Source organism: Eulemur rufifrons, chromosome 20 (assembly GCF_041146395.1).
Source record: "Eulemur rufifrons isolate Redbay chromosome 20, OSU_ERuf_1, whole genome shotgun sequence".
Classification (NCBI taxonomy): Eukaryota; Metazoa; Chordata; class Mammalia; order Primates; family Lemuridae; genus Eulemur; species Eulemur rufifrons.
The window spans coordinates 11289078-11309199 of NC_091002.1; the positions used below are offsets into that span (position 1 = coordinate 11289078).

At 39.1% G+C, this 20122-nt stretch overlaps 1 protein-coding gene across 1 annotated transcript; it reads right to left on the minus strand.

The window, feature by feature from the left end:
* Window positions 1-717: 717 nt before the first annotated feature.
* On the minus strand, window positions 718-18860 carry CRNKL1 (crooked neck pre-mRNA splicing factor 1). The gene is made up of 14 exons (XM_069495483.1): window positions 18732-18860; window positions 16935-17087; window positions 16008-16099; window positions 15029-15187; window positions 14407-14573; window positions 11751-11929; window positions 10163-10333; window positions 9002-9193; window positions 8174-8233; window positions 7364-7444; window positions 6355-6594; window positions 4594-4695; window positions 3895-4143; window positions 718-1720 (listed from the first exon to the last, which is right to left on the minus strand). Exons 1-14 carry the CDS (start codon window positions 18780-18782, stop codon window positions 1553-1555), a joined length of 2064 nt encoding a protein of 687 aa, XP_069351584.1. The 5' UTR covers window positions 18783-18860; the 3' UTR covers window positions 718-1552.
* Window positions 18861-20122: the final 1262 nt, after the last annotated feature.

Genomic DNA, 20122 nt, shown 5'->3' on the forward strand with positions numbered 1-20122 from the left:
ATCTGACACCCAGAGGCTGACACTGGTCCAGTGACTAAAGCAGTGAGGCTAAAAACATTTGCCTTTTATCCTAACAATCCTATTCTGCCCTCAAACACTGTATCTTATTTTCAAGACAGAATTTAGTAACATTATGGAGTAGCTTTTATTCCCTTGGGTGAATAATACATTTGCACATTTAATAATAAATTTGCTTATTAATGGTCCTTATAGATGAAAAGTCTGAAAATACAGTTCCAGTCCTTGGCAGTGAACAAGACAAGAAAAAATATGCTTGAGAAATACAGGCCACACTAAAGGACATAATCTCTCAGCTCAGTTAATTAAGGCAAATATTTTTTGCTTGAGAATGTGAGCAACGTATCAGCAAATACATTATCATTCTTGTGCTACTGTAAGTTTTATTATTTAGCATAGTAACCTTAGGTGTTTTTGCACATCCTTTAAACCAAGGGTAAATTTAGAGTGTCAGGAGTTATAAGTACACATTTTCTACTGTAGCACATTGGGAGATGCTTATTGGGACTTCAGGCAGAAATAACTCCACTGTCTACTAAGTTTAGGAAACAATATGGCCACATCGCTGCTAGAGACTCAACATTCAGTAGCATAGCAAAGGTTCCAAAAAGCCTAACTATAAAAAGACTTGATTAATGAGTTTTAAGCCTTAATCCAGAGTTTCCCAAACTTATTTGAACATGGGATATCATTTTTCACACTACATGTGTAAACAAGCCGTTGTTCTTTAAACAAGCTATTACACAAAGCTCAACCACTTTGGGGAACTTGATGAGAGCCTAACTGAAATTAGACTAAAATTTTCTTGGTAAACAAGACTTTGTTCAGAAATATGGTCACTGTGAATTATTTTCCAAGTAATGTTCTAAAATGCACTTAGTATAACTGGCCATTAAGGAGGTAAGGATATTTAGAAGTTAATCCACATACATTCAATTCTATAAGGAATGAACATATTTAAGAAAGTGTTTTATTGAGCACTTACACAATTAGCCAAACATATCCCTTTTATAATGTAATCTTTAAAATGAGATATCAAATTAATGGCCCATTTTATGAGTGAGGAAACTGAAAATTAAAGTTAACTAATATAATCACTGTGGCAGAGCTGGGAACTGAACTCAAGTTTGAATGCATAAAATTATCTTTATGAAGAAGACAATCACGAGAAAACTACACCTGTAAAGTTACCAGGGAATGTAGCCTGAAAACCTTAGAAAACTCAAAAGTCCACAGGTTCACCTAAAATGGATGCTAAGCATGACCTTAATTACATTTCCTAATGCACGACATGGACAAACATTAGAAAAGTTTGGACTCTTTGGACAAAGAAATCCAGCAGTAGAAAATTCCTTTACTTGCATTCCCCCACCCCTAGTTAACCCAAGAGCATTTTAAAAATAATTCAAAAAGTAGCTATCAAAGATACCAATCGATTTCTTACTGGTGAAATATATAAAAACTTCCAGGAGTCACAAGAATTCCAAACTGTTAATTTATAAAAATAAAAACATTTATCGATATGAAAAAAAGATCAGGATTCACTCTCATCGATGTCCTTATCTGGATCTTGCTCGGCATCCTCCTTTTCCTGTTGCTGTTTCTTCCAAAGTTTGGCCATGGCCAGCAGCTTGAGGTTAGGTTGGTTGGCAGCATCTTCTGGGAAGATGTAATCAAAGTATTCTTCCCAGCCTGCATCAGACTATAGAAATAAAACAATTAAAGCAAATATATGGCTGAAATACTCACATTTCAGTTAAAGTGCAGAATTTTTACCGGAAACTCAGAGTTCAAATTCAACGTATCTTCGTTTTACAAAACATCAAAGTCTACTACAGAAAAAACAAGGGTTGGGTCTCAAAGATTGGAAGTAAATAAGTATTCGGTTGGTGCAAAAGTAATTGCGATTTTAGCATTGAAATTTGTCGTTTGATATTGGAATACATTCTTAAATAAATACGTTATACATCATCTTAATGCATATTTCTTTTGCTAATGACTTATTACTTGCTGTTTATTTTATATTTATTTTAGACTATGGAAATGATGTTAGACAAAAAGCAAATTGCAGTGATTTTCTTATTTGAGTTCAAAATGGGTCATAAAGCAGCAGAGACAACTCACAACATCAACAACGCATTTGGCCCGGGAACTGCTAATGTACAGTGCAGTGGTGGTTCAAGAAGTTTTGCAAAGGAGCCAAGAGCCTTGAAGATGAGGAGCACAGTGGCCCGCTATCAGAAGTTGACAATAACCAATTGAGAGCAATCATCAAAGCTGATCCCCTTACAACTACATGAGAAGTTGCCAAAGAACTCAACATTGACCATTCTCCGGTCATCTGGCATTTGAAGCAAATTGGAAAGGTGAAAAAGCTCGATAAGTGGGTGCCTCATGAGCTGACTGAAAATCAAAAAAACTGTTGTTTTGAAGGGTTGTCTTCTCTTCTTGTACATAACGGCAGCCGGTGACAACCAGCTCAGTGGTTGGACCAAGCAGCAGCTCCAAAGTACCTCCCAAAGCCAAACTTGCACCAAAAAAGGGTCATGGTCACTGTGTGGTGGTCTGCTGCCAGTCTGATCCACTACAGCTTTCTGAATCCCAGCAAAGCCATTACATCTGAGAAGTCTGCTCAACGAATCGATGAGATGCACCGAAAACTACAATGCCTACCGCCGGCACTGGTCAACAGAAAGGACCCAATTCTTCTCCATGACAACGCCCAACTGCATGTTGCACAACCAATGCTTCAAAAGTAGAACGAATTGGGCTACGAAGTTTGCCTCATCTGCCATATTCACCTGACCTCTCGCCAACCAACTACCACTTCCTCAAGCATCTCAACTTTTTGCAGGGAAAACACTTCCACAACCAGTAGGATGCAGAAAATGCTTCCCAAGAGTTCATTGGATCCCAAAGCACGGATTTTTATGCTAAAGGAATAATCAAAGTTATTTCTCGTTGGCAAAAATGTGTGGATTGTAATGGTTTGTATTTTGATTAATAAAGATGTGTTTGGGCCTAGTTATAATGATTTAAAATTCACAGTCCACAACCACAATTACTTTTGCACCAACCTAACAGCTGTTGGACTGGTGTTGCTGCAATTGTAGCTCAGAGAACTGAAAACCTGGTGGAAAAAAATTCTAAAAATCTAAGCACAGTTCCTCTGTAGTCAACCAAGATATTCAGTTGTCTCCAACTTTACTGTGCAGTCTTAGTTTAAGATTTAAAACTTTTAAAGATTTTTACTTGATATTTACCCAGTAAGCAAAAGTCATACATCTATGCATTATTCCAACTCCCCACACTCACATCCTCACCACACTTCGCAAATATTGTTCTGAACAGGCCCTGCTCTAGTTCCAGCTTCTACCATCTCTTGCTTAGCTTACAAAAATAGCCTCCTGGTGGGTCTTCTTCCTCCAATCTAAGCCCCTTGAATCCACTTGTATGACATGCCAACAATCTGGTCATGTCATTTTATTCATAAAAGCCTTCACTGATTCGCACCAAACTCCATCCTATTGCCTACAAAGTCTTCTCTAGATTGGCTCCTATCTGAAAACTGAATTCCATTTTCCTCCACACTGACTTACTGCTTAATCTGGAAATATACATTTCATGTATATTTCTTAGTTCTTAGATTCAACACCACGATCCCTTTGCCAACCTGTTCCCATTCTCCACCCCTGGCTGGACCACACTCTCTGCCCTGTGTTTTCCATAATTAGTCAGACTGCAACCATCTCCTACTCCAGGCTGTCTGTTCCCATTCTAAGACTACACATGTTACTTAAAAGTACAAATTTCAAAGTCAGATGTGTTTCTACTCATGTGACATGAGATGAATAGCTCCAAGGGCTCAGTTCTTACCCCATCATCAGCCTGGACCTTCCTTCTCTTCTTGACTTTCTCTGGCATGAGTTTGTCCACTCTTTCCTTATCTGATACTGTTCCAAATTCTTCTTCAAAGCTTCGCCAAGATTCCAGCAGCATAAGTCTCTCTTCCTTTTCTTCACAGTTTCGCATGGTTTTGTTAGCTTCTTCATAAATCTGTCTGCATTTAGCCAAACTTCCTTCCTTCCCTGAAGACAACTCAAACTGAGCAAAACTGATCCACACCTTAAAAAAAAGTTATTATAGAACCAATTAACCATGTCCCCCAGAAAACAATAATGTAATACTACTACTAAAGCTAACTGCTAGTTAATAACATCTGAATATAATGTGCTCATCTCTAGTGTTCCACAGAATATAACATATCGAATGTAGGTTTCAATATAATACGGAAGCAATCTGATTCTACATCCAATTAGCTGTCTGATATAGTCTTAAAATCTTGAAAAAAGTTTAACTTTTTTTTCAATCTTGTGATATCCAAGTTATTCACATGCAGTGTAAAATACTGACCTGACATAAACTTAACATTCCAAAGTTCTTAGGGACTCATGAGTTCTCTTCGAAAGCAAGAAAATCATTAAAAAAAAAAAATTTAAAATACAGAAATAAAATATCTTCTTCAGGATTGCTAATTCAAGCAAAATCAAAGATCATATACAAAGCACAGGATACCTTGACATGTTGTGTCCGCTGAAGCAATCGTCGGTAAAGATTTCGTGTTCTTTCAGTTTCTTCTTGTTCAATTTCAAAATCAATATATGATTTCCAAAGCACCTAAGAAAGATAACTTAATAGGTCAGTCTTGACATTTACAAAGCAGCATGCTGCCATTGAAAGCATTGCTTAAGTATCATTCTAACCTATACCCAGGAACATAGGACTTTTACTGAATAATTAAAGCAGTGGTCCCCAAAATTTTTGGCACCAGGGACCAGTTTCATGGAAGATAATTTTTCCATGGATGGGGAGGGGGAGCTGCAGATGGTTTGGGGATGATTCAAGGCCATTATATTTATTGTGCAGTCAAACATCTCTGCTAATGATAATCTGTATCTGAAACTACTCCCAGCATCATCGCCTCAGCGCCTCAGATCATCAGGATTAGATTCTCATAAGGAGCACACAACCTAGATGCCTCGCATGTGCAGTTTACAGTAGGGTTCACATTCCTGTGAGAATCTAATGCCACCACTGATCTGACAGGAGGTGGAGCTTATGCAGTGATACAGGTAATGGGGAGCAGCTGTAATACAGATGAAGCTTCACTCGCCCGCTGCTCACCTCCTGATGTGCAGCCCAGTTCCTAACAGGCCACAGACCAATACTGTGGCCTGGGGATTGGGGACTGCAGAATTAAAGAACATATCACATGTGGACCAGATAAATAATATTAGTATTTATAAACTGGTCAAAACTTAGCTAGAATTCCAAATTATACGAATAAGGGCCTTGGATTCAGACTTGGATTCTCTTTGAGAGTTTTTCAAATGCTTCACTTATCAAGATGAGCTGAGAAACTTGCCAAGAGTCTCCCAGGTACTCTTTCATAATCCGGCCATATGCTACTGAACTTCTAGGGAGAAAATAGGCCCAGATGAGCCAACATGTATGTTCTCACCTCCACTGTAAATTCCTTGCTATAGTTTGCGTTCAGCTTAACAAGCATTCACTGAACAGGTGCCCACTTGGGTGCAGCCTGTCAGGGCACAAAGATGAATAAGCTGTGGCCTGGAACCCGGGAGCTGGCATTCTGGTGGAGAGCTGAGGCCCACTGATATACTCAGTGATATATGCAGTCAGTGGAGCCCAAGCCATTAAATGCAGGGACACGTAGTGCATGACTAACAAAATGGCTGGGTGAGTTTTATGCTCCTGTGAGATTTAAATTGGTCCTAGCTGTGGTTTGGCGCCACCTTGTGGCTTAAGCTTTACTACTGAAAGCAGGCCAGGACTTCCAGGACAGTGGCAGTAATTCCAGGAACATCCTGGTTTAGCTGTTGCCTCTTTTGTTTGGCCCATTCCAAGCAAAACTGTGCCCAGAGAATGCAGGGATGTGCAGTCCCACTGCCATCTCCCTTGTTCTCCAGATGATATGTTCCCTTGCCTGGCCTTCTCTTCCCCATCCCCTTTAGCCTTCCCTGTTTGAGAAACGAAAGGAGCCAATCGACCAATCCCATATCTCAATTCATCCAGGGTATCATCCTGGATGTCCACTGTGCTCTGGTATCTGACTAGGGGGCTACCTCCCCTGTCCCCCCAACCCCATCCACCTTTCTATCCTATTTAATACAAACAGAAAAATCCTAATCTGAGTAAAAAAGACTGTAAATTAGTTAGATTATCTTTATACTCTAAAACACCCATTTAGATGGTCATCTAAAATAAGACTAGAGAAGCGTCTAAAACAAAATTATCTTCAACTTGAGTTCTCACCTCTGGCATGTCTAAGCGTGGCTGGCTGATGGCTAATTCGTAGATTGCCCGAGCTCTGTCAATATCGCCAAGGATTGTCTCTAGTTCTGCAAATTTAATCCATGAAGTACAATTTTCAGGTCCAAATTCCAGGAACTTTTCATAAAGCTTCCGGCATCTGTCAAATTCTCGAAGCTGTAGCTCCAATTCTATGTAAACTTTAAATAACTTGTTCTTTGGACATTTGCCTATGGACGTTCCCTGGAAAATAAAATGGCCAGACGCTGTGATACCTTAGTGGGTTCAACTTGTGCAGTCACTGCACTGTCCTAGAGGCTGTTCTTTGCTGAGGAAGAACCTTGTGGAGTCAACATGCCAAGCCATTCTTTCCCTCTGTGGTATCACACTGTTCACACTGGTTCTTGACAAAAGGCCAAAGGAAATCCCTCAAATTCATTCAGCAAAAGGCAGTGTTCCAGAATTGTTTGGACAACTATTATGGATTCTAAAGTTTCCCGGGCTCTCCCAGGGAATATGGATGTCAGATATATAGAACTTCCTATAAATAAAAAGGTAATCAAAGAATGAAACCTGCTTTGTTGCACACAGCCAGGGTGAGAGTAGCTTATCTGAAGGATCAATAATTGCCTTTAAATATAGTATTTGATCTTATTAATAAATTTTGAAACAATTATTAAGAAAACAGTGCATTTAACACACCAAAAATTTGCATGGGATCAGACTACTAATTCTAGTCTGAGGAAAGACCTAATAACAGAAATCTGGAGAAGTTTCCAATGTTGAAATAGAATGTTCATTTGTTCTTATTTCATTGAGCTGAAATACCAATAATTTAGGCATTGTTGTCCAGTGTTTTTTCAAAGGGCATGTATTTTCTAACATGTTCCAGGCTATAAAGGCATACCATTTCTGTTGCTTTTTTTGTAGGGATTGTACAACTTGTCACACTAAGATTTTAACTTCCTTCTCAAAGAACTTAATGAGGCATCTTGATCCTTTCTTTACTTACCAAAGCTCTTCTGGCAAGTGATAAATTTTTCTGTCTTATTTCAAATTGTGCATATAGTATCCACATTTTGGCAAATGTGAACTAGAAAATAAAAGCATAAAAATATCTAGCTTAAGAGACTCATTTAAATTAAATTGAATTAAAGTAAATTTAGATTAACCAAAAGCCACTGGTAATTAGATTTCCCTAAAACCTCAGAGTGAGATATATTTTGCTTATTTACAAGTAAAGATGACTATATTTATTTTGCAACAGTTAAAAGAAACATACCATGATCTAGATACTTTATTGTACTTCATGACACTGTAGCCTCTACTTAGAATAGGCTTTGTTTTGTGAGCAGAACATCTTACCTCTATCCTAAAAGACAACTTGGTCAACATTTCTACAGCAGGAAACATAATTTGTTTGTTTTGCTGGGAAATATGACAGAGAGAACATCTCAACCATCTACACAAAGACATGTTCACCATGTATGCATTCAGTGTTACCAAGAAAATCCTCTATCTCCCACACATGCTGTAAGCTCTCTGCATGTATGTTTTCCTCCTTCCACTCACGTTATTAAAATTAACTAGCCTGATCTGAATTTCTATATTATTCATTTGTCACTCAATGCAGGCTGTCCTCTGACCTAGACTGTAAGCTGTTTTCAGGAGCAAGGAGAGTATCTCATTCTTATTTGTGTTTTCCATGGTGCCTAGCACAGGGAAATAATAAATCAACAAATATTACTGCACTGAATTATTTCACAAGTAACAGAAGAGGATTCTGATCCGTTTTCAACTGAACACTTTAGAGCAAACGTACCTTTTTGTGAGGGATTAGTTCCAAAGAGGCTTGATACACCTGTCTTGTCCTCTCGGGATCCTATATTAGGATAAGAAATTTCCACAAAATATTCAAGTCTGTTGCTAATACTAATTTTACTAGTTACTAATTTTACTAATACTAGTAAAAACGTACACCCCCAACATTGAATATGTTTTCACATGTTGCTATTTTCAAATCCTGATTTCATTTATGATCTGAATTGCCTTTGGCCATGAAACTTTGGTTTAAGAATCACCAACAATATAGCCATCAAACTCTGAGTGCTTCTTTGTATAACAGAAAGGCTTTTTTGCCGATAGCAGAAACAAACAAAGATGTTTTATAGTTTGAGATCAACAGCAAAAAGTTAATCTTCTCCTGTACGTACAATCTAGCTGTGATCCTCATTTATCAGAAAACCCAGGAAACTATACACAACTATAGTAAAGACTAGTTCGTTGTTCCCTTTCAAGTTCTAAGTAATATCTTATTGTGCCTCACAGTTTAAAAACCAAACCAAAACAAACAAAAAGCCACCTCATGTGTGACCACAGCAGGCATAAGGAATTTAAAATTTTACAGAGAATATGTATATTCTCTCCGTATGGCTAAGCATGGGTCTATAATAATTTAAAACTAAGTTTCTGTGTTTCAAGGATTATAAATACCGGTTACTGTATGGCTAAGCATAGGTCTATGATAATTTAAAACTAAGTTTCCTTGTTTCAAATATTGCAAATTCCAGTTACTACCCATGATAGGTGAGCTGTGGGTACAGGGGTGAGGAAACCATTAACATGACACATAATTACATTTTTTTTTTACCTTTGCCTCCAACTCTTCATAGAGTGCATAGTTGACCCAAAGATAAATGTAGCGCTTCCAGTGCCTCTTCTCCTGAATGGGTGGGACGTTGGCAATGGCTCTTTCATAGACTTCTCGAACCGTTTCAGCCTCTGCATCACTTTCCACCAAGCGCAAGTAATCAAACCATGCATCATAATTGTGTGGATTAGCCTAGAAAGACAACCAGCTTAACAAATAAACACAAAACCAAGAGCTCCACTTGCTAGGCTATATGAGCTGAAAAAAGGCACCAGACTGACCTTCTATATTTTAGCAATTTTTTTTTCTAAATTTTACACGTTCTCTCATTTCAAAAACACCATTCCTGAGAATGTGTAAACGGAAAAGGAAAAAGAATACAGAAGACAGATTACTGGCCAGGTGTCCCATAGCAAGGTCCCCTTCATCTACAGCTATCACTCCCAAGATAATCATTGGATGCCTATTCTTACAAACGCATGTTTATGTATGTACTTATTATGCCTAAAATAAAATTTCAATGAAATTATATCATGACTCACAATCGTGAAACCTACATTTATAATTAATAGTAATTTATCTTGAACATATCTTGCTAGCCTACCATCTCCTTTAACACCAGACTTAGTCCTTCTTTTGGAGCTATCTTAATCTGACTAAGCAAAGGTATTTTTAAATACATAGTAGAACAGTAAAGGAAAATGCTACTGTCTTTGAACTGGAATCAAAATAGTACATTACAGAGAGAGATAAGAATGGAACTCTACGTACTATACAACTTTCATTCAGGCAGTTAAGCTAAAAGGTGATGTACAAAACAGGTTTTCGGATCAATCGCTGACTCTTCCGCCTTCCTGTGAAAAATGAGCTCAGATAGAGTCCCCATATCTTTTGTTCAAGTTCTACATACATAGTCAGCAATCAACAAAATGACTTTCAGCATGTGAGTGGCAGAGCAAATCTAAGTGTTGTTTGTTTGCCTTTTCTACTAGCCACACTGATTCCAACTTGTCTGAAATAGTTGCCAATTTACCATAGACACGTCATCACAAGAGTAATCACTGGTAGCCCTAACTTGCTATTATTCATTTCATAGTAGCCAGTGTTGATTAGCACATCTTAGTTACACCTGCACGGCTCACCATCTACACCAGCACTCACCTTCACTTCTTCTTCATACTGGAATCTCCGTTTGCTCACGATGATATCTTCGATACCCCGCCTATCACCAAACTTCTTCTCAAAGATGGTATAATTTTTAAAGAGTTCTTGGGCCTCTTGTTTTGAAATTCTATCCAGGGCATACTTGTAAATCACTCGTACCCTTTCAAACTAAAAGCAGACAGGATGATTACTTTCCAGAACACAGTATTCTCATGCTACTCACAACTTGGAGAGTAACTGTGACACAAAATATTACTTATATGATAGATTTTGAGGCCTTACAATGTCCAAAATAAGACTTTTTTTCTCCCTTTTGTTGAAGGTATTTCTGTCAGGAGGGATACTCTTGTTTGAGCTCCACATTTAATATTGTCTACCTAACGTTGTCAGTTGGGTGTCTACTGCCCCTCTCAAGCTAACCAGGTCCAAAACTGAATTTCTGTTTTCTCCCCACCAAACCTGAGTCTTTCTCAGTTTCCTAATCTTAGTAGGCAACGCCGCCAGTTACATACTTGCATAAGCCAAAAACCCCAGGAGTCCTCCTTGACTCCTCTCCTTTTCTCATTCCATGTTCACTCCTACAAGCCCTGCCATACCTACCTCTTCCACATAGGCCTTCACTTCTCCCCAGGACCCCTGTTATTAAGCTCCACTTCTTACCAGAACCATTTCAAAACTCTCTCCACTGGTCTCCCCAGTTTCGCTTTTGCCACCCTCCCTGCACACATTCTCCATGAATTAGCCAGAGGTTCTCTTTAAAATGTAAGTCTTATCCAATCACTCTCCTGCTTAAAACCCTTTGATGCTTCCCCTTGGTCTTGGAACAGAAGCTGAACTCCCCAGTATGACCTGCTCAAGCCCTCGTACAAGATGTGTACCCTTATCTGAAATGCTTGGGACCAGAATGTTTCAGATTTCCGATTTTTTTAGATTTTGAAATATTTATATTATACTTACTGGTTCAGCACCACTAATCTGAAAATCTGAAATCTGAAATGTACTAATGAGAATTTCCTTTGAGTGTCATGTTGGTGCTCAGAAAGTTTTGGACTTTGGAGCACCATGGATTTCATATTTTCAGATTAGAAAAGATCAACCAATATTTGGATGGACCTCAGCCTACCTCTTTCAATTCTGTATTATTAAAACTATTTTAAGGAATTATTTTCCATATATACTAGGAAAGAAAAGAACTGGTTTATTTGTGGCGAAATCTCTGTTTTCATTTTAAATTCTATTCTCTGTTCTGAGGGCTTCTGGCTTTTTGTTTCCCAAGTGTATTACCTGTAAGGCCCTTTAATCAGGATGCCAAATGACTAACTCTCAGTATACAGACATTCAGATTTAAAGGCCTGATCTAAAAGAACAACAAAATTAAGGCAGTTATAATATAACCTACAGTCACTCAGCTCCCACTCTTTAGCTTTTCTACCAATTATATGCTGTTTTCTGTAAGAAATTGCATTTCTGTATTTTGAAAACATCTTCTCCAAGGATAAGAAGAAAAAACGGAAATGAATTCCTTATGCACAAGATAATCTTTTCTAAGTTATTTTGCAAAGTAATTGAGTTCTAGTATACTTACTTCTTTCTGATTTTCTTCAAATTTGGCAAAGGCAACATAAAGGTGTTCGTCCATATGTTCATCTCCAAAGAATTCGACAGCCCTCTCATATACTTTCCGTGCATGAGCAAAATAAGCATGTTTTTCTTCGAAGCGTGCATACTTGATCCAGTTCTTAACATCAGGGTGTACAAGGACAAGTACAGGGGAATTAAGGAAATGCTAGGTACAACAGCACAGCTTAAAAAAAATAATAAACATCATAACCATAACCCCCAAAGGCCCAACAATTCAAAATACACCTGCGGGGCGGATAAAACTTATAAAGGTGTAAAACTACTGTGGCCTCTGTGAGGGCACAGCTCTGTTTTTTTCACCTCTATCTTCCTCCAGGGCTTAATCAAGATTTTAGTAATGGGTAAAAGATGAGTTTGGAGTCAAAGAAATATCTTGACCCTGGTTACCAGCCATGTGACCTTGGACAAGTCACTGAACTTGTCTAAGTCTCAGTTGTTTCTGGCCAAAAGAATGTGGTCAATAAATGGTACCTATTATATTATGTACTTCCATTACATTAATACCTAAACTAATGATTAAAGAAAAAACAACATGCCATAAGAAGAAGACTGCTAACTAGAGCCAAAAGAGAAAGTTTTGAATTGCCATTCTCTCTCTTAACAGGATGTACCTATTTTTAATCTATCTTCCTTGAAAAAAATCATTAATTTCCAAAGTAGTAATACATTCAAATATGGCAAAGACATTAAGAGCATTGGTTCTGAAGCTGCTCTACTAGGTTCACATCCCACCTCCATCACTACCTGTGAGACCCCAGTCAAGCTACTTAAATCTCTCATGCCTCAGTTTCCTCATCTGTAGAATGGAGTAGTTCCTACCAATTGCAGAGTTGTCAGGAGGATTAAATGACAATATTTATAAAATGCTTAGAACAATGCCTGGTACATAGCAAGTGCTATGAAAGCTACTGTTAAACTAATAATATTAAAACAAGTAGAGGTAATTAAGATCTTAGCATAATAAAGTTGATTCTCATTATCTGCAGTAGCTATGTTCTATAAAGCCATTGTGAACACTTAATTATTGAATATGGAACCATTATTCCTATAGGAAATGTGTACATACACATACCTCACATTGATTATAATCTTAAGTTCTAAAAACAACCCATCCTGGCAGATTCTATTTTCTTCATTTCACAAGAGAAAAAGTGGTTCAAAAGCGTTAAGTGACAAGCTGAGGCCACCCCACAAACAGGTGCCAGAGTGAGGATTCAAACTCCATCCAACTGGCCCCAGAGCTGGAGCTCTTTGCACTACATGGCACTGGCTCCCCCATCTCTACCATCTAAGCATGGCTACCTGAGGCCGAGACAAGGAGGACCTCCATATTCATGGCTTCTGTATCCATGAGAACAGGCACACAGGGCAACTCAAATTTTTCACTACTCTGCACATGTCCACAAACAACCATGAAAGTGCTGTATAATAATTAGTTTGGGGAGTTACAAATAAATTTCAGAAAGTACGCTAACTTCCAAACATGGAATCTGTGAATGATGAGGACTCAACTGTACTTCAATTTCTAAAAGTGCTTTCATGTGCATCATCTAATCTTCACAATCAGACCAACAGAGGTATGTTTATTCTTTATTTTTAAAAAGAGGACACCAGTGCTCAAAGGAGTTAAAACACTCATCACACAGCTAGTGAACAGTAAACCTTTGAAGTCCAGTAATGGTACTAACGACCAATGTAAATCTTAGAAAAACACAACTGGCTAGAGCAGGCAGGACCTTAGTACTGTCAGCCTTCCATATCCATGAGTTCCACATCTGTGTATCAACCAACCACAGATGGAAAATATTTGGGAAAAAAACCCTGCATCTGTACTGAACATGCGCATACTTTGTATCATTATTCCCTAAACAACACAGTATAACGACTATTTATATAACATTTACATTATATTAGGGTTTTGGGTTTTTTTCTGGTGACAAGGTCCTTCCCAGGCTATAGTGAAGTGGCACCATCACAGCTCACTGTAACCTTGAACTCCTGGGCTCAAACCATCCTCCCATCTCAGGGTCCCGTCCCAAGTAGCTAGGACTATTGCTGTGTACCACCACACCCAGCTAATCTTTAAAAAAATTTTTTGAGCTATGTTGCCCAGCTGGTCTTGAACTCCTGAGGCTCAAGTGATCCTCCCACCTCAGCCTCCCAAAGTACTGGGATTACAGGCAGGAGCCACCATGCCCAGCCCCTGTATTGTGTATTATAAGTAATCTAGAGATAATTTAAAGTATATGGAAAGATGTGCAAAGGTTATATGCAAATATACAGCATTTCACATCAAGGACTCGGATTTTGGTATTTGCCCAAGGTCCAGGAACCAATCCCCCACGGGTATCGTTTCACAGCATTGGTGCTAAACTACAATTAAACCCAAAGTCTCACTAGAAAAGACTCAATTATCCAGACCACAAACTTTCAATTTGACCAATATACACCCCTAGAAAATATGTGTGGCTGAAGAAACCTGCATTCCTGACTTCTAGCCTGACATTAATGACTACACATCCTGACCATGACAATATCTCTACAGGAGGAACAGCACCCAGGACAATAATGGCACCACTCAGATCTTGTCCAAAGGATATATCGTTCATAAATGGTGCGAGCCCGATCCACCTCTTTGTATCTTAGCTCAAAGTTGATGTAGGAGTGCCAGGCTTGTTCCTCAGGCTGCCATTCCATCCAGCGCTCAAACACCTGCCGGGCACCAGCAATGTTTCCCAACATCTCCTCCATATACGTGTACTTGTACCTTTAACAAAATCATCCAAAAATATCTGTTGTGGTCAAAATGACTTAGGGATAAAATGATCTTTGGCAATTTCTAGTCTTCCATTGTTGAATGGGAAGACTACTTAAGGTTTTATCTTTCCCAAAGGCTAAATCAAACATGATTTCTCATTGAAATACAAACCTAAAAAAGGATGTACCATTGGAAAAAAGGCTTTTTTTCCTTAAAAATTGCCTAGTTTGACAAGTATTTTATGCATAAAAAACTGCAAAGTTTTAGTTTTGGTTACATATCTTTTACACATTGTAATTATGACTCAATAGATTATGGGACATTAAAAGGCACTAAGAACATGTTTAAAGAAAAAGTAGGATATAAAATTATACACGATTATAACCACATAAATAACATATATACACAAATATGTGGAATTTTTCTAGTTTACAAAAGGCTATTTTGTTGAATCAGAAACTTACCAGAACTGGTTGACCCGAGGCAGAGTTGTTATGGCCCGGTCCCAGATATTTCGGGCATGGTTGACCTGACGATTCTTCATTTCCATTTCTGCATATTTCAGCCACAGTGTAATATTTCGATAGTCTACATCTAAAGCACGCTCGTATATAGATCGAGCCCTTAAGAAGCAAGATTTGGAGGGTATCAAAAGTAGTACATACAACACAGGTAGCAGTTATTTCAAACTATCTGCAATGCCCTGCTATTTTATTGGGTGTTTACCGTGAGCCAGGTCTGAGCTTAAAAAAAAGAAAAGATATGATGTTCTCAAGTACCTTACAAAGTCTTATAGAAAGATAGACTTGCATGTAATCATAACACAATGTGATACATGTTACAGTCAAGATCTGCACAGGGAGAAGGGAGGAAGAAATGAAGATGTCTGATGGAAAAGGCTAAGTAATAGGTAACCCCAGAATTGAGAACTGGAGGGAAGTTCCAATTTACAAGGATGGTAAAGGTTGGTGGGGAGAGGTGCTCATTCCAGGCAGAGAATAGCCAAGCATCATGGCAAGGAGATACAACATGTTCACAGAGTGCCAAGTCAGGGGAGGAGGGATGGAGAATGCAGAAAACCTAGACAACAGGAACGGCCAGGTTATGATTTTTATCTTGGGGGCCACTGGTTTTCGGATGAACACTTTTATTTTTTTAAAACCTCAATACATAGAAAGCAGATAAAACTGTGCCTCTCTAGCTATAGAGTGTATGCTGGTGGAAAGACCCATCTGTAGAGCCTCCTCCTGCCATTCCCCCCACGACCATTCTACCACAGTGCCCCTGAGGCCCCTCAAAGGAACCCTAGGGTCCATGGAACAAAAGTTGAAAATTACTAGCAGAGGTATACTCTTTTACTTGTGCTTTAACTTTTTATGTATTTTTTGTGTCTATTAACTTAAGCGATCTTTATATACAAAATTACATTCTCAGCAATTTTACCTTTGAATCTCCTTTAGACTTTCTTCCCATTGTGCGTATTTTATCCAGTTACTAATCACAGTCCTGTTTTTTCTTATGTTATCTTCAAAAGTCTGGAAGAAGGCAAAAGGGGTCAAATTAAAGGGAAACTGACCGAAAATGACACCATCCTTTGCCTAGTAAAAGCCCTGTACTAAAAAGGTTATTCATTTTGTTCTTAATGTAAGAGAAATTACATCCTGGAATACTTGAGGACTAAGAAACCCACTGCAGAAAGTTACAATCACAGGGGTTTCTTTAAAGTCTTACAAGTAAATAAGGAGTAAACTTTAGATGCAAAGAATTATAGAATTATTGATATTTTCTCCTATGACAACTGATACATTATTATACTCTATACTTATTCCTAAATAAAAAAAACATTTTTGAATATTACCTTTAAGTCCTTTGGGTAATTCTCAGAATTTCATACATAACTTATTGAGAAAAACAAATGAGGAGATAAAAAAGGTTGTGAGTTAAAAAATAATCCCATATTCTAGAGAGAGGCAGTCAAATCAGATCCCAAAGTCTCATAGTTCTTTCCCAGGTCTCAACTCCTAGCACAGAAGGCGGCACAGACAGAAGTACATAATGCAGCCTTGCTAAGTATACCCCTCCGCCAGGTGTCAGTTGTTCTACCTGTTAAATTTCCACCCATGCTTGATTTAGCACCAAAAATAATGTCACTGGTGGATTCATGTTATTTATACTTTAAACAGACAAATCATGGCATATTTTATATAGTTCAGCAAAATGAAGGTATCTGGTAACCAGAAGTAAATTATTCACGTGGCTAGAAACACCAACCTTGTCTTACCTTATAGACTCTTATTCATGAGAACTTTTCAAACTCTGACCTATAAATTCTTAACAATTAATAGACCAAAAGGTATCACACTGACTGACCTTCCTTTTCCTTAGTTTGTAATCATTTAATTCTTCTTCATCTGTGATCTTCTGTTGAGGTGGAGGTGGAAGAAGCTCAAGTTCTCTTTCTTTAGCTTCTCTTAAGAGTTGTTCAGCAGTTATCTGTACTTCAGCTGGGGCTTTGTTTTTCACCTTTTAAGAAGGAAGACATTTCTACTTTTGGTAGATGCTCTTCACACAAGGTTTAATAAACAAACATACATTTTTTAGAATGTGAACTTCATAAGAATTAACACAAGACGCCCTCTTTGTATGACATGTTCCCATTTCTCCATGAGACTGAGTAGAAAAAAATATTTTCTGTCTTACACATGGTATCTGTTACAAAGCCATAGGTAAAAGTCTGAAGAGGAAAAAGTGGCAAAAATAATACCAAGTTTTTCCTTTTAGATGAGTATAATGATAAACTTTGAGGCTGTCTAGGCAAAATTCTCACTAGAGGTTTTGCTTTTTCAAGATGTGCGCCACACTTTATCTAGCATTACCATCTCTATTTACAGAATTTTTCAACTGTTTTAACGCCTCTGGTGGTTGATTGGGTTTGGTTTTTCACAGTACTTCAAATCAAACACAATATTCATTAAGTTCCAATCATCAGACTACAAGCTTCTTGACATCTTAGATCCGCACTGTCCGACACAGTAACTACAAGTCACATGTGGTGAGTCCAAATTGACATGACTGTAAGTGTAAAATACACAGTGATTTTGAAGACCAAATATGAAAAAAAGAAAAAATTACTTCATTAAAATTTTCTTACATTGCTTACATGTTGAAATGATATTTTGGATACATGTTAAATAAAATATATTATTAAAATTAATGTCACCTGTTTTCTTGTTTTTATTTTTTAATACAGCTATGAGAAAATTTAAATTACATATGTGGCTCATTTCATATTTCTGTTGGACCAGTGATGCCCAATAAGTTTATGGAATTGAATTATAAGAAATGTTCCTTAACGCCACACATGGAGTAATGACGATAATGCTGATAGCTCATGTTTAATAAGCACTTAAGTACCAGACACTATGCTACCTATTTTATATGCATCACCTCTGGGAGTTATCAAAATAGATATGTAAAGGTCAAGCTCAAGAGAGCCATCTGGGCTGGAAAAACAGACTGGAGGAAAGGTATCTGTAAAGGCTCAAGACAAAGCCTGACACATATTAAGCACTTGGTAAGTATCAGCCATCAGTGGAAATATCAGATAATAAAACTACTGTTTAATTAAATCATGCCACTGCACAACTCTTGTCATCTACTCTCATTCCCTCCCCTATCAGCCAGCCCTCAAGTCTCAGCTTAAATGTCACTTCCTCAGCAAAGTTAACTCTGAAGACCCTCTCACACAACCCCCCTTATTCTCGCCCACAGCATATTCTTCTTTGCCTCGGAAACACCTAGCAAGTCTATCATTTTACGCTTGGTCCCGTTTTGAGTCCTGCTCGTTGCCCGCATTAGAACGTAGTTCCCAAGTGCCTAGCGCAGTGCCAGGCTCAGTAAATCTTTGCTGAAAACGACCCCACTCTTCCCCCGGCAAAATCACTTCCCCAGAATGATCGCGACGCCAACGGGGGTCGTGTTCCGGGACGACAAAAGCCCGCGCCCCACCACCGGACGATCCGTCCTCTCCTTCTCCCACTCGGCCCCGCACGGAGTGAGCTTTCTCCCCGGACAACACTCTCTCCTGCCCCGGGCACCACGGGGGCTGCGGCTGGGCAAAACCCCTCTCCCAGGCCACCTCCCGCAAGGCCCCTCGCTATCGCCTACCTTGGCCACTTTGGGAATCCGCTGCTTCCCGGCCGCAGTGGAGGCCGCCATGTCTGCAGCAGTGGACCTCGGGAGACCGCCGCCCACCCTGACCCCCAGAAACCGGCTATGAGGCTTCTCCAATACCACAAAGCTTTCCGACAACAAGAGGGACCCGGAACCGGAAGCGGAACTAGCTAGACTGGCCTTTGACCTCCCGCACGCGACGTAATGGAGGCAGCGTCGTTTCCGAGGTAACCAGGCTGCGCGTCCTCCTCCGAGCCGCGGTCACCGAGCGGCGGTCTGCGAGCGTTGCGGGTGAGGTGGGCAGCGCTGGCCTGCCCCGTAGCGACGCAAGGACTGGGTCCAGGGCGTCAAGGGCGCGTCCCCAGGTCAGTCTTCGCGACTGGGCTGACCGTGCGAGGAGGGGTGGATCTGTCGAGCCGTGGCGCTTTGCAAGGCGACTTGGAACCAAGCTCCAATCTGAATGCTAAAGGGCGGAGGACAAGAGGCGGGCGAGACAACTCGCATTCCCGGTGGCTGCCCGGCGCCGCGTTGCATTCTAGGCCTTGTAGTCTCTGCCCCATGTCCCCCTTCGTTTCTGGTTTCTGGACAATTGTGCCCAGATAATTAACTCTAAGGCTTGGAATTAAAAATAACGGAAGGTATTTTGAAGCCATATATTAGGGAAAAAAATGAAAATAAATCAGAGTAACTAGCAAACAACCCAATCTTGTAATAAGAAACGGATGTTTAAATTCTCTTTGAGTGTGCCTTAATTACTGTACTTAATTTCTCTTAGCCTCAGTGTCCTCAAATATAAAACGAGCATATTCATATCTATATCACTAGGATTAAAGAGAAAAATATATGTAAAATGCTCAGTGAGTGTTTACTGGTATAATAATTGACCTGCCTTCAGAAACAGAAAAATTTTAAAACAAATGATAAAGAGAATTGTTTTTAAAAATAGATTTAATTTTTTTTACAGAAGTTTTAGGTTCACAGCAGATTTGAGCCAAGGGTGCAAGTTTCTCAAGTACCTCCTTGCCTTCCCCCCTCTGTCGTCCCCCCCCCCCCCCCCCCCCGTTATCAACATCTCCCACCAGAGTGGTACACTTTTTATAATTGATGAACCTCCTTTGACACATCATTATAACCCAAAGTTCATAGTTTACATTAAGGTTGGTCCTTTTGTCCTATAGGTTTGGACAAATGTATAATGACATGTATCTACCATTATAGTATCAGAGTAGTTTCACTGCCCCAAAAATCCTGTGTGCTCCTACCTAGTGCTCCTACCTACTTATCACTCCATCCCAGAAACCCCTAGCAACTACTGCTCTTTTCACTGTTTCCATAGTTTTGCCTTCTTTAGAAGGCCATATGGTTGGAGTTATATAATATATGCC

Coding starts and splice junctions, on each gene's coding strand:
- CRNKL1 (XM_069495483.1), bottom strand. CDS start 18,782: ATGGCGGCCTCCACTGCGGCCGGGAAGCAGCGGATTCCCAAAGTGGCC. Junction 17,088..18,731: donor GGATTCCCAAAGTGGCCAAG/GTAGGCGATAGC, acceptor CCTTCTTAAAAG/GTGAAAAACAAAGCCCCAGC. Junction 11,930..14,406: donor TCGCACCATTTATGAACGAT/ATATCCTTTGGA, acceptor ATTCCCCTGTAC/TTGTCCTTGTACACCCTGAT.